Raw genomic sequence first — 15,828 nt, 5'->3', positions numbered from 1 at the left:
CCCTACCATGATGCAGCCACCCCAATGCTTGAAAACAAGGACACAGTTACTTAGTGATGTGTGGTGTTGGATTTAACCCAATCATAAGGCTTTGCATTTAGGCCAAAAAAAGTGTATTCCTATGGTGCATTTGTTTTTGCAGGATTACTTTAATGCCTTACAGGATTAATGTTTTGGAATATTTGTATTCTTTTCACTATAATTTACATCATTATTGTTGAGTCACTACGATGTTGATCCATCCTCAGTTTTCACCCATTACAGCCCTTGAAGTCTGTGAATCATGGTGAAATCCCTGAGCAGTTTTTTTTCCCAGTCCTGCAGCTCAGATCAGAAGCAAGACCATCTTTGATGTGTCTGGACGGTTTATTATATATTCTAAAGAGCGTAATTATTAACTTGACCATGCTTAAAAATATATTACATTTCTGATTTGTTACCCATCTACCAATCCCTGCCCTTCTTTCAAAAAGCTCTTTGTAGTTTAATCTGTGCTTGAAATTCAATACTTTACTAAGGAACTTCACCAATGTTGTATCTATGGGGCACAGAGGAAGGGGAAGTCATTTTAAAAAATCATGTCAACCCCTATAATTTCACAGTCCATGTAACTTATTTTAATTGTTTCTCCTGAACCGATTTAGGCAGGGCCTATATAAAGGGGGTGAATAGTTATGCAGACAATATTTTAGTTCTATAATTTGTATTAGTTTGTATAAAATATAAAATAAATTGTGTAGATCAATAACAAAAAGAAAATCACTATTGAGTCTATTTTAATCCCACTTTGTAATGCAACAAAATGTGAATACTTATGATGGGACACACACACACACACACACACACACACACACACACACACACACACACACACACACACACACACACACACACACACACACACACACACACACACACACACACACACACACACACACACACACACACTAAAGTGCATTCTGAATATATATATATATATATGTATTGCTTTGTTATTATGGCGTATTGTGTGTAGATTGATGAGGAAAGAAACGACTCAATTTTAGAATAAGTCTGTAACGTAACAAAACGTGGAAAAAGTCAAGGGGTCTGAATACTTTCTGAATGAACTGTACATTACATTAGATATACACTAAATAAACTGAGTATTAATACTTAAACTGTATATACTACATACAATACAAGTACTGAGATAGTACCAACACTTTTCACGAAATGAAGACAGCGGAATGTGACACCGTGTTCTGCTTTTGATGTACAGTCGTGGCCAAAAGTTTTCAGAATGACACAAATATAAAATTTTCAAAGTCTGCTGCCTTAGTTTGTATGATGGCAATTTGCATATACTCCAGAATGTTTTGGGTCCATGGCCAGGAAACTCCCCAGACCTTAATCCCATTGAGAACTTGTGCTCAATCAAAAACCCACAAATTCTGACAAACTCCAAGCATTGATTATGCAAGAATAGGCTGCCATCAGTCAGGATGTGGCCCAGAAGTTAATTGACAACATGCCAGGGCGGATTGCAAAGGTCTTGAAAAAGAACGGTCAACACTGCAAATATTGACTCTTTGCATCAACGTCATGTAATTGTCAATAAAAGCCTTTGATACTTATGAAAATGCTTGTAATTATACTTCAGTATTCCATAGTAACATCTGACAAAAATATATAAAGACACTGAAGCAGCAGACTTCGTGGAAATTCATATTTGTGTCATTCTCTAAACTTTTGGCCACGACTGTAATGTAGCTCATGAGGAAATGACAGTTATTTATGATCGATTAAATTTGCAATAGTGGTTTCCTTTTCCTGGCTTCTCCCTGTAGACCCGACTCTGGTCTCATGTTGATTTTTCTCATTTCCAGAATTTGACCAACAGATTAGCTAAGCAGATAGATTTTCTTTCAGCATTAAAGCCTGTGAATTCCATCAGATACATAGATTTTTCTTAAAGGGAGTGAAATCTCCTGGGAACTGGAGAAGGGACATGTTTTAGGTGTGAACCAGAACAAAGGACCCCACATTTGAGCAGCCTGGTCATGCTGAAGATGACCTTAAAAAGGTAAGCGGAACTTAAAACTGGTGAAGGGCCACTCAGCCTCAAGTATTACAAAGGACCTCTGTTAGGTCATCCTAAAATGTGCCTGAATTAAAACACCACATCCTCTGGAAAATACAGAAATCCAGTAATTTCCTTCTGGATCAGTGAGAGCTTTTCCATTCTCAACTAAGGAATTTTGTGTTAACATTAGGACAGAAACAGTTGGTGGAAAAGTCATGGTGGACTTGGGAGACTTGCCCAAGCTGCCCACTTCACTTGATGAGCTGAGAGTTTGAGCAGTGGTCATTTTACAGAATGGCCACGCTCTGAAGTCGATCTTGAGGCATCGGGTCCTCAGCACCCCATAAAGTCTACATATACTAGTGGTAAAGACAGCACTGCTATGATAATACAGTGTACGACTTCAGCTTCCATTAGAAGGTTGAAGGAAACATATAACAGATCTCTCAACGATCATATTGGGCCTATCCATGTATGCACTGTATATCATATTTTGATTAAAACGTATAGTTCCAGTAGACAAGCACATAAATAAACAAAGGCCAAAGGAAATAACGAAACATATAGGTAATGACTGCTTTGTTACTTTACAACTCAAATGCATATAACATTGCATGAGTTCATCACTGTGAATGCCGCATCAGTTGGAAAGCACCCTCAGGTTTTGTTTGTGTGACGTGTTGCTTGGTAACTATCATTTCATAACTGAACGGAAGGAAATGTATGCCACAGTTTTATAATATAAGCAAATCATTTACCATGACCCATTTTGTTCCCTCCACAGGATTTGAGCCCATGTCATCAAATAGTTAAATTATTGATGTATGAGTATGGCATTGCAAAAACAAGAGTGCTTCCCGAGAAAAAAATAAGAGAAATTACAGAATTACTCCACACCCTGTGAGGTGTCATGCATTCCCAAACGACATAAGCAACCTAAAATATCAACATTTGCAAACACATGTCAGAACTTCACACCATCAAAGCATTAGTGGCCTCTAAATAGGATTTGCAGAGATGATGCAATTAAGTAAAGTGATGCCATTCCAAAGAGCCCAAAACATCGGTCACAAACTAAAACATTAGAACAACATACTGTAAATCATGTCAGTTTGAACCGCTGGAAAATTCATTGAAGACAGCAGACCAAAATCAAAGACACTGTAGATTCCTCAAAACACCAGCAGGCACAAGACATTCCATAGCTGTTAACGAGGGTTTCTGGTGGAAGACTGGTCTATAACATGTTTCTGCATGTTGACTCCCTGATGAGCTAAGAGGAAACAGGATATGACTAAGGGGAAGATCATTCATTGACATAGTAAGCTTATCAATAAAGCTATGAGAGTAATGTGATCCCTTAGTCACAAAACACAAACAATATTTTTATTTATTTGATTTAGCTATTTAACTAGGCAAATTCTTATTTACAATTACAGCCTATAATGTGCACACTAGCATACCATTTAACAGCAATGCATTGTAGGTATGCATTCCAAGTTGTGTGTCAGTACGGACATTGGAAAAGAGAATCATAAAATCAGCCTATAAGGAACATGACTGAGCAAATTATAACTTCATATTTGATCTGAAATGACCGGCCTACTTGGAGAACTGGCTATCAACAAATCAATCGTGGTTAGGAACATGGTCACAAACAGTCAACGCGTGACATATGATACCAAGTAGGGATGCATGATATATCGGTGAACATGTTAATTTTCCGATGTTAAAAATTGATGGCAATGCTACCATGCATACCTATATAATGTGATGTAATGATGCCAAGTAAATTGTCACGCTAAACGTGCAACACAGCATTCATAACCTAGCCCAAGACGGCGCCAGAGGAGATGGACGCCATTTTACTGTCTCCTTACTGTCTCCTACTGTCTCCTAACCAATTGTGCGATTATGTGTTTATTTTCACATAATGTTTCTGAAACCGTATCTTAAGGCAGAAAATAGCTTCTGGATATCAGCACATCGGGACTCTAACCCGGAAGCTTACAAGAAATCCTGCTATGCCCTGCGACGAACCATCAAACAGGCAAAGTGTCAATACAGGGCTATGATTAAATCATACTACACTGGCTCCGACGCTCGTCGGATGTGGCAGGGCTGGCAAAGTATTACAGACTACAAAGGGAAGCACAGCCGCGAGCTGCCCAGTGACATGAGCCTACCAGATGAGCTAAATCACTTCTATGCTCGCTTCGATGCAAGCAAGACTGAGGCATGCATGTGAGCATCAGCTGTTCTGTACGACTGTGTGATCACACTCTCCGTAGCCGACGTGAGTAAGACCTTTAAACAGGTCAACATACACAAGGCTGCGGGGCCAGACGGATTACCAGGACGAGTGCTCCGGGCATGTGCTGACCAACTGGCCTGTGTCTTCACTGACATGTCCCTGATTGCAATATCAACATGTTTCAAGGAGACCACCACAGTCCCTGTGCCCAAGAACACTAAGGTAAGCTGCCTAAATGACTACAGACACGTAGCACTCACGTCCGTAGCCATGAAGTGCTTTGAAAGGCTGGTATTGGCTCACATCAACACCACGATCCCAGAAACCCTAGACCCACTCCAATTTGCATACCACCCAAACAGATCCACAGATGATGCAATCTCTATAGCACTCCCCACCTAGACAAAAGGAACACCTATGTGAGAATGCTATTCATTGACTACAGCTCAGCGTTCAACACCATAGTATCCTCAAAGCTCATCACTAAGCTACGGAACCTGGGACTAAACACCTCCCACTGCAACTGGATCCTGGACTTCCTGATGGGCCACCCCCAGGTGGTGAGGGTAGGTATCAACACTTCTGCCACGCTGATTCTCAACACTGGAGCTCCCTAGGGGTGCGTGCTCCCTGTTCACCCACAACTGCATGGCCAGGCACGACTCCAACACCATCATTAAGTTTGCAGACGACAACAGTGGTAGGCCTGATCACCGACAACAACAAGACAGCCTATAGTGACGAGGTCAAAGACCTGGCTGGGTGGTGCCAGAATAACAACGTATCCCTGAACGTAACCAAACACACCAAGACAGTCGAAGAGCACGACAAAACCGATTACCCCTCAGGAAACTAAAAAGATTTGGCATGGGTCCTGAGATCCTCAAAAGGTTCTACAGCTGCAACATAGAGAGCATCCTGACCGGTTGCATCACTGCCTGGTACGGCAATTGCTCGTCCTCCGACCGCAACGCACTTCAATGAGTAGTGCGCACGGCCCAGTACATCACTGGGGCAACGCTGCCTGCCATCCAGGACCTCTACACCAGGCGGTGTCAGAGGAAGGCCCTAAAAATTGTCAAAGACCCCAGCCACAGGCTGTTCGCTCTTACTACCGCATGGCAAGCGGTACCGGAGTGCCAAGTGTAGGACAAAAAGGCTTCAACAGTTTTTACCCCCAAGCCGTAAGACTCCTGAACAGGTTACCAAATGGTTACCCGGACTATTTGCATATTGTGCCTCCCCCCAACCCCTCTTTTACGCTCTGTTCATCTTATATGCATAGTCACTTTAACTATACATTCATGTACATACTACCTCAATTGGCCCGACCAACCAGTGCTCCCACACATTGGCTAACCGGGCTGTCTGCATTGTGTCCCACCACCCGCCAACCCCTCTTTTTACACTACTGCCACTCTCTGTTCATCATATATGCATAGTAATTTAACCATACCTACATGTACATACTACCTCAAAAAGCCTGACTAAGCAGTGTCTGTATGTAGCCTTGCCACTCTTATTTTCAAATGTCTTTTTACTGTTATTTGCAAACACCAGCCACGAACAACGTATTTACGACGAACAAATTATGCTTTATTACGACTGCAACTTCTGGGGTACCTAGCTAGCACCAATTTAACCAGCCTGAAAACAAATGACCAGTAGAAACTGCACTCATTTTCATTATTCTTAGCAATGATTTAGGAATCCTTGTGAGTAAGTATTAGCTAGGTTGCCAGTTGTTGTTCGCCTCTTGAAATAGAACTTCAGTTCATGAAAATAAATAGCTAGCCAGCTACTTAACCCTGTTGCCCAAAGCTATGATCCGAAGCAGCCAGCTAGCTTCATCAGGTTAGTGAGGCTTGACCGGACCGGTTTATGTGTTGTGAAGCTAGCCACAATAAGGATTAGGTACAATAGTGGAATTTGCAGTTTGCCTTCAAAATAAAAGTATGTCATTGACAGTGATGCAAATGAATACAAAGAGTAGAATTATGCCACACTTTTATTTTGCAAAGTCCACTATTGTGGCTAGCTTCACAAAGATGGGTCCGACCACCATTAATGAAATAAGAACGGTCTTCTGAATGAGGGTTATTTTAGATGACACCGAGCTATATAGTTAACTAGCTAACTATAGCTACTGAAACTAGCTATGTGTTTTGGGGAAGAACATTGTTTGCATCCATGAGCAAGCTAGCTTTTTTTATGACCAGCACTGTAGGTGTGCGAGACAACTTTACCAGCATCATAGCATACGTATCGATGAATCGTGACATGAAATACGAGTGAGTGTAATCAATGTGTAATAATTACATTAAAAAATGTATGAACACATTAAATTATTATTTGACGTGCAGTCATATTCAAGTCCTGATTGGTCAACAAACTTATTTGACATATCAAATAGCGTTATTTGACGTGCATCTTTTTTGGGCACGCAAAGACCCAAACGGAGTTCCATAGAAATCCTGGTCGAGAATGAAACTGAACAACGAAACAGCACAGCAAGTAAGTAAGTGAAAGAAATACGTTTTCATTATGTTTTTCTGGTAATGGGGACATATGTAAATGACAACCAAATAACTTTTTGGTCAGTGTGGCGTGTGTGTGTGTGTGTGTGTGTATGTAACCTTTATTTAACTAGGCAAGTCAGTTAAGAACAAATTCTTATTTACAGTGACGGCCCGGAACGATGCTGGGCCAATTGTGCGCCGCCCTATGGGACTCCCAATCACGGCCGGATGTGATACAGCCTGGATTCAAACCAGGGACTGTAGTGACACCTCATGCACTGAGATGCAGTGCCTTAGAAACCTACATCCATGTGTGTGTTAACTATTTAACTGCACAAGAAGGCTTAAAAATTTTAAATATCGGTATTGTTTTGGCAAGGAAAATATCGGTATTGGCCAAAAATGTCATGTCAGTGCACCACTAATACCAAGACTTACTAAAAACATCTAGAGCCAGTTACCCAGACTCTGCCCAACTCCGCCCAGTCCTGAACTAAAATGCATGAAAGTGCTTCTTAATCCAAAACTAGTCTGTGTTCGAGTGGAAGAAAATTTAGAGTATGAAATTGAGTAACGGGAAATCATATCTGTGATGAAGATGAGCCGACAGGAAGATCACAGGACAAACTCGAAAGAGACGGACTTTTCTGTTAGTATGAAGGACACAACGTTCCCACGGGAGTGTCAAGCATCAGGATCCATTCTCCTCATGGGTGTTTACCATTAACGCTCAATTAAATCACTGTTAAATCATCCATTCGTGACAAGAGTGCAATGATTAGCATTAGCATGTTTTCCCCTATTAGACTGCTCTGCAATGCAGTAGATCAGCCTTTGTAGCTTTTACATCCAGTTTCCACAATAGTCTTATTATTCTATGATCCATTCCTGTCTTGGGAGTCAATGGTTAGCGTCGTCGCACTAGAACCTCATTGTCAGATCACCATTGCACAATAATCATTCATCTACATTATAAGCGGGTATGTTATGTCATTAGCAAATCTTCTGCCAAATCAGATGAATTGATTGTAATACGTGGAGACGGATCATACAGAAAACCAAAGATTGATTTGTTGGTATTTTTTCAAATTAAGTTTGATTGAGGTTCTTTCTAGCATGCAAAAAAATATATATATACATGGACATACCCACTAACCAGTCTGGAGACTGTTCTGTAATACATTTGTACAGGACTGAGCCTGTGTTTCTACCTGGGGGGGAGGAATAGACAGAGACATTCAAACATAGAGTCATGCCAAAATATAGAACTGTAGAGTTCATCAGCACTTAGCAAATCAGTAAGCCTAATGTACAAAAAGGGATATAGCATTACATTGGTACACATACCCCTATCAAACATGGAGCAACTTGTGACTATCGGTTAGCAGAGCAACACTTAATAAACTCTTACAGCAGCAGCAAAAGCAGAGTGAAGAGATGAGTGTACAGAGAGGAAAAGGTGGGCCTCACTCCCTCGCTATGCTTAACTCTCCCATTGACTCGTTAAACCCCCTGGTCAAGGTCAGGCCTTGTTGTAGGAGCGAAGTCCAGCACTGATACAATTCCCTTTTTCCGGTGCATTCTCCTAGTCCTAGGGTGCACACTTTGAAAGAAAACATTTTCAAATCGGTAACGTCCGTCTCCAGCCAGCCAGTCAGCCTTAAGAGGCAGTGGCTGGACTTTCACCTACACACAAACACAGCCATTGGTTGAAGTACTACCAGTATGGAACCACACAGACATTCAAATACACAGGGTTCACACACATTTAGGACCTGTCCCCACTACGAGAGGAAGGAGAGTGTGAGGAGCGGATTGGCGAAAGAGATTTCCTATTACATCCTTAAGGCTGGCAAAGCCTCATTCTTGGTCTGCAGCTCAAATTGACCGTAAATATCACAGTAGTCACTAGCCAATAAGCACAAACTATTCAACAACAACATTTATTCTAAAACATAAATAATGCAACAAAACCATATTACACGATTGAATAATGCAACAATCCAAAAGCATGTGCAGACAATTAAAAAAGGTTCTCTTTTATCGTCCATACACATTCAATTAGCAAGCAAACAACATGCTTCACGATCAAGTAACGTTAGCATATGAATGAATGTTTCCACCTCCTATACGAATATAACAGTACAAAAAAAGTTATCCAGCATCATAATTTAGGCTACACAGCTAGGTAACGTTAGCTAGCTAAACAAAATCATTTCTGCGTCCTCACATAAACATGCTAGCTATAGCTGAATGCTGACGTTTATCTGAACCATAGCTATATAGGAGCTCCTATAGGCTTACACTAGCTACCATATTAAAGTGAGCCTGGAACAAACCAAGCATCATTTGATCAATATCATGGATGTCATTATAAGAGGTAAAATCAAATTGGGGGGGTGGCTTCTTGCCCAGACCTCAGTTGCTTAGTGCTATGGACGCTCATTCCCGCCACCGCAAACAACTAAAACGTTGATAATATCTAAAAATGTTGAGATAGTAACTCAAAATTGAGATCGTAGAACCATATAGGATATGGTTCTTAATTTGTAACATTATGTGGAGATTTTGTTCTATTTATTGCAAAGATTAGCACAGTAGGGACGCCAGCAAACGTGTGGCAAGCTCGCATTTGTCCCCAAAAAATATTGACACAAAAGCATTGAAGAGGGACAAAGTACTGTTGATTAGACTGATTTACCTCATGACTTGTTACCTCATGCACAATGAATCTGTCCTTCAGTCTGATCAACTGTAGCCTTCCGATAACCACAGCTGCAGGCAGCCTAAAGAAGCCTATGCCCTATTGTATATTCCCCCCTGGCCAGGGGAAACCAAGCGGTAACATGTATTTATGCCTAAGCTATGTATATATAGCCTAAAATACATCTGTTTATTTGTGTTAAGAGAAAATGTGAATGTGATCGAATTTGGTTTATACTCAAACTTTGGGTGGCTAGGCTACCTAGACCTTTAAAATACAAATTTACCAAAAGTGATGACATACTGTGGGAGTAACGTTTTAACTACAGATGCAAAGACCTACACAACGCAACCCTGCATAAAGCAAGCTAAACCCGGTTCGTTCTATTGTCTAATTGCAGTTGTTGTTTTAGTGGGTTTTGTAAACCCACATGACCTGATTAGAAAGAACGGGTCAAATCACAGCCCGTAATAAAACTGTTTTACTATGCCATACCCTACAACTAGGGTCCAGAGTTTTACCTGGTTAGGTTAGCCTACCTAGGTCACACTGTGACCCAGGAAAACACTCCTTTGGAGACAATGCTACAAATGAAGAAACACGTCCAATAAGTATGATCTACTATCTCAACATTTTTGTATTTAAAAAGTGCAAGATACTATATATTTGTTTTACTATATTACTGGTGGAAAAAGCTTCCTTCCATACAGTGCAGTCAAGAAAATAATCTAAATAAACACTTGAGATTTAAAGCTATGTCGACAATTTCAGCCTGTCCGACAATTTCAGAATGTAACAGGCTGTTGTTACACAGTGACTTTCAATGATTAATAAGGAGTCAATCAATGAGTGCATACACACAAAGGAGACGTACTGTACATATAGTGTAGAATGAAACCGTAGAATGAAATACTAACGTGTACGAAGGCACTCAAACCTATCCAAACACTATGAATCAAAATGAAGTCATTTCTCCATGCACACAGACATACATCTCAAAGCAGACTCAGGCAGTCTCAGGCATGTGGTGACATCTTTGAACTAGCGTTTACAAATATAAATCACAGGCTAGTAGAAATACAATTCTTACTCCTGTAAACCCTATTCATGTAGACAGGCATGGAGGGAGAATAAAACAACCCATGTTCAGCATTTTCATGGTGACTGATTCTTTCACCTGGAAGGGGGGGGGGGGGATCCAGGCTTTCTAAGAGATCCAGCTACGACTCCCCTAATACCAGTTGGGATACAACTGTAAACAATCATTATGATTCATATAAATCCTAAAATCAAATAACCTCTGCACCGTTGAAATATAAGTGCCTTCTTTGCGAAGTGGAGCACATCTGGAAAAGGTTCCCCGACCACCACTGTGCCGTGAACACACAAATCAACCAGCAGGCGCTTATAAAGCCACGGGACTTAACCGCCACTCCGGAGACAGACTGCCATAGATACCGGCTTCGGTCCTATGGATACCGGCTTTGGTCCCATAGATACTGGCTTTGGCGTCTGAAAACAGCCAACTGGCTTTCTCCAAAGCATCCCAGAGGTCCTGTCTCTTGGGCTTCCTATAAGTAGGGTGAAGCTGCAATATCATGCTGACAAGAAATTATGCAGACTCCATTGATTGCAGCAATCTTCGTGTTGGTGCTGATTCTTTAAAAAATAAATTCCATTATAGTGGAAGGTTATGGCGATCAGAACAAGTGGTGGGTGAAGAAAGATGAAGGTAAAACAAAGGTTCCCAGATTTTACGATTCTTTGCAATATGTCAACAAGCAGTATCAGGTTTTAAAATCTTGACCTCATAGCTCCCCCTAAAACAAAGTCATCCTTGGGAGCGTTGTCAGGGAATTAAGACATAATGTGAACATGGTAAATATGAACAGAGAATACTACCATCCAACAATTTCCAGAGGTCGAGGACTCACCGAACCAACGGGTTAACTTGCGGTTGAATCCGTTCAGGAGCCTTCTCTCCTCCCAGGCGCTCCGGAGGGTGGCCATATCCATGCCCGGTCTGAGGGCAACCCCCAGGTTTTGTCCTTGGACCGACCCAGAGTGCTCATGGCTCTCTCTTGCTTCCCACACACAGAGTGCACTGACCTGCTGGACTGACCCACTCCAGGCCACTTCATGGGGTACCAAACTTGAGTGCCAGGTCGTCTCAACAACACTTCTTAACCAGGTGCAGTCTTACACAAATCCATGGAGGTAAAAGTAGTGAGCAGTGTTCCCGGTGGGAGCTTCAGACATACTCCTCTACAGCTCCACAAGTGGAAGGCAACTGAGGAAGCGACCTGGTCTTGCCACTCCCACAACACTCATACACACACGCCCATTTGAACCAGGGAGAGTGTTCGGTGTCAAACGCAAAGTATGGCCATAAGAGAAAGAGAGGAAGGGAGGTTGGAGGAAAGGGAGGGAGGGAGGTTGAAGGAAAGGAGGTTAGATTGTGATTGCAAGAATGCACAGCATGTAACGTTATCTCCCTTCCCAGCCTTGGCTTCCACAAGAGACTTGTCCCCCCCCCACCCACCCACCCACCCACCCTCCCTCCCTCCCTCCCTCTCTCTCTCTCTCTCTCGTTCCACTTCTCCGTGGAGAGGAGTGGTTGCCTAGGGAGGCAGTGCCTCGGCTCTCAGAACAATAACACCCAGTGTCTGAGGAATATTGCTGCACACAGAGAAACAGCATCGAATGAGAAACTTTTTGAAATTAAAAAATAAAATGGTGTAGAAGTAGCTACATAGAATTAAATTAATTATATTTCTTTCCTAATCAGCCAATGGGTGAGAAGAATTTGGCATCATAATACTATTCTCAAACCAGGAGCAGACAAGACCAGTGATTGGTCTGAGCTCAGTCCCAGGTGAAATGACTGAGCCATGCCATATATAAAACATAGTGCATGACAACAATAAGATGAATGGAATGTAGAACATGAGAACCGTCCATTTACATTCTATACAGTGACAACTGCAACTTTCATATAGGCCCATTGATAGGCCACTGAAGGTGGGCTTTCCTAATGGTTGCCGTGGTATCACCCAGGTCGGTGTGTTAGGTGAGTTTTCACCATCCAGTGTAATGTAAAGCTCTGGAAAAGCGCTGGATATCCTAGTCAGTTGCACAATTGAACGCATTCAACTGGAATTTGTCTTCCGCTTTTAAAATGTCGTTCTGCCCTTGAGCAAGGTAGTTACACCGGAGAGCTGTGGTTGTTGTGGGTTGTTACTGTGCCGACTCATATCCTCACCTACCCCGTGGCGTGGCGCGTCACGGTAGAGATGTGGGCAGTGCGGTGGTGCCCACCTCTGTTATGAGTAACACATCCTTTCCAACCCCTGTTCTTTTTCAACACTAAGTTTTAGAAGACCATTCCCTTTTCTGTGTGTTGGGTCAGAGGAATCCATGGACTGAGTGCTCTTTCACTACTGAACCTGTAGGTTTGAAGTCTGTCCTTATTCCTCTCTGACCTATGAGCGGCTTTGAAGTGGCAGGGAATCCTTGGGAATGTCAAATGGCACAGGCTGAGCGTGGGCATGGGGGGGGGGGTTACTGCTTGATGTGTGTGAGTTTGACTCATTTGGTAAAGGCACACACACATAGCTTACTCACCCCCCCCCCTCCCCACACACACACACCTCAAATACTGTCCTTCACTATCCACTCAGGCAGTTAATACCCAGTGTTTCCCCTATATGACTAAAACTAGCCACCTAACACCTGGTTCATATGGTGTGTATACGACTGTTGTGGGAGTCGATGTGGCTTCCGCCGCTGCTAATTTGATCATTTTCGAGAGGGTAAAATGTTTTCAGTGTAAACCTAAACGATGAAAACTAGATTTAAAGTATGTAGAAAACATTATGGACCAATAGCTTTTTAAATAAGATCCTCTTTGAGAAGTAACAAATCTCATAAATAAAAACTTGCCTGTCAGGGAGAATATACAATACCAAAAATGGCATGGTGCCCCGTTGATTTTGTTATCACGTTTGAGTCACTCTGATAGCATAAGAACGCCGCATAAGCCATGGCAAAAAGTGTAGAACTGCAGGAAATTGGCTTTAAAACTGTAAAATGTTCTCTCCACAACTGGCAAAATATGTAATATTGCAGGAAATTAGCTTTAACCCTTTACTCTCGTACCCGTATGTATACGGGTTGAAAATGGGCTAAACGGCTAAATTGGAAAGCCGAGGCGGTTCAGTAACATGTTATACAAGTCAGAGCTCTGGCTCTGCGATTCACAGCGCTGTATGGGTTTTGACTGGAAGCCGTTCTGAACTTTAGCTCCTCCCACAACAAAAAGTTCCCCCATCACTCCAACTAATTGGGCAACTTTTGGAAATGTTTTGTTGTCCAAGCGAGGGGAAATGCTGTTAATTAAGAGGACTATGTATTATGAAAGATGAGACTTTGAGGGTTATAACAAATACCACTTTGATGTCATACAAGCAAGCCAAACAGTCCAAATGTGCACTTCACTTTTCCATATCATAAAACTCATATACATTGATGAGCACTATGTACAGTTACCTGGTGACAAGGTGTCATACCCTGGACAGAAGGAGTCAGTTTGCCTCGCACTCAAACCCTCGTCATTATTGTTGGTCTTAGGTTGCACCTACCCCACATTTCCAATTAATATTCTTATCATGCCCCTGAATGTATCCAAAGTGTGTTCTGATTTTGTTATCAACAAATGGAGAGAAAAGTACAGTAAATATAGAAAGGCACATAAAATCAACAGTGTAATGTTTGGATTCAGTCTCGTCAACTGTCCTTACCTTTATTAGACCAATTTTCCCATGCCACGGTTATGCATTTCATATTTATTCTGTAAGAAACTCAAAATGTAGCCCTATCCATATAAGCCCATTCCCACAAGTATACAGGGTTAAAACAATCAAACGTTGTCTCTGGCCTTGCCAGTAATACTTAACCAGTGGGAGCATTTAGGATTATTCTTAGATGGCATTGCTGAGAAGGGTAGATGACGTAAGTGCCCGTTGAAAGCCTAATTCATTCAAAGTGAACTTTGGAAATCAGATAAGTGACTCAAGAGAGCCCAAATGGTTCATCTTTAAAGGGCAATTCCGCCAATTTTCAACATTATATTCATTATCTTCCGCACCATACCGATGTCTACACAGGTGAAACTAGGCGATTCTATGATCGGTGGTTAAAAAGAGAAGGAAAGTCGTAACAAAAAAAATGCTTCTCTGACATCACAGGGTAGGATTAAAAGAAAGAAAAACAGTGATTTTCAAAACCTACAACTAGTTTCTAGCTCGAGGGAGGGTATTTTCTACAACTAGTTTCTAGCTCGAGGGAGGGTATTTTCTACAACTAGTTTCTAGCTCGAGGGAGGGTATTTTCTACAACTAGTTTCTAGCTTGAGGGAGGGTATTGTCTACAACTAGTTTCTAGCTCGAGGGAGGGTATTTTCTACAACTAGTTTCTAGCTCGAGGGAGGGTATTTTCTACAACTAGTTTCTAGCTCGAGGGAGGGTATTTTCTACAACTAGTTTCTAGCTCGAGGGAGGGTATTTTCTACAACTAGTTTCTAGCTAGGGAGGGTATTTTCTTGCTCCCCACGTCCTCGCGACTCTCGTAGTGTTTGAACATCACTTTTTAAAATGTTTGCATTTTTGATGTCATCTGGTAGAACATTTTTTACTTCATTTATTTTTCTACAAGACAGAACTGCACCGTTTTCACATATGTAGAAACTGGTATTGTGCTGGAGATGATATTAAGATGGCTGCCATTTAGCAAGCTCCGACCCGAGTTTGCTATTATGTGATTATTTTCTAGTTTATTTTTACTCTATTTTCACGAAAAGTATCCGTTATTATTCCTTACAACTGACAAGAACTCTTGAACATCAGATAGGCAGTAATAAACCCCCAATTCCAGCTTCTACTTCGACCCCTCTGTCCTGGGCTTTCTCTGTAATTCCGGGCTACTAAAGAAGATAAATGCAGGCGTTACAGAGGCAAGAGAGGGGAGATTTCGGCAAAGGGAAAACCGGCCACCTCTTCCTTATATTCTACTGGCTAATAAACGTCACTTGAAAAGATGGATGACCTCTGATCGTGGATTTGCTACCGATGGGACTATCGGAACTTCAATATTCTTTGCTTTTCAAAAACATGGTTCTCGGACAAGATACCATAACCTAGATAGTTTGTGTGTATGCATTGATATCTAGGCACCGCGTGGCATAATTTTTTTTAAATGTAGTTCTGTCCTTGAGCTGTTCTTGTCTAAT

The 15,828-nt window shown here is 41.7% G+C and overlaps 1 protein-coding gene across 5 annotated transcripts in view; it reads right to left on the bottom strand.

Moving 5' to 3' along the window:
* The window catches only part of LOC123990538 (pleckstrin homology domain-containing family G member 3), a 115,703-nt gene that overhangs the window by 54,092 nt on the left and 45,783 nt on the right, over positions 1-15,828 (bottom strand). For 3 of the 5 annotated variants that reach the window (XM_046291123.1, XM_046291125.1, XM_046291127.1), the window contains exons 1-2: positions 11,477-11,810; positions 7,987-8,049 (exon numbers count right to left, since the gene is read on the bottom strand). The exons of 1 other annotated variant lie outside the window; for it this stretch is intronic. In XM_046291123.1, coding sequence (XP_046147079.1) covers positions 7,987-8,049; positions 11,477-11,558 — 145 coding nt within the window. In that variant the 5' untranslated portion in view covers positions 11,559-11,810. Of the gene's footprint in view, positions 1-7,986; positions 8,050-11,476; positions 11,811-15,828 lie in introns of those variants that run through there. One more of the 5 variants, XM_046291124.1, reaches the window with a different exon arrangement.

The sequence above is a fragment of the Oncorhynchus gorbuscha genome, linkage group LG12 (genome assembly GCF_021184085.1).
Source record: "Oncorhynchus gorbuscha isolate QuinsamMale2020 ecotype Even-year linkage group LG12, OgorEven_v1.0, whole genome shotgun sequence".
Lineage (NCBI taxonomy): Eukaryota > Metazoa > Chordata > Actinopteri > Salmoniformes > Salmonidae > Oncorhynchus > Oncorhynchus gorbuscha.
The sequence above is the reverse complement of the archived record's forward strand: the minus strand, read 5'-3'. Positions and strand labels throughout refer to the sequence as shown.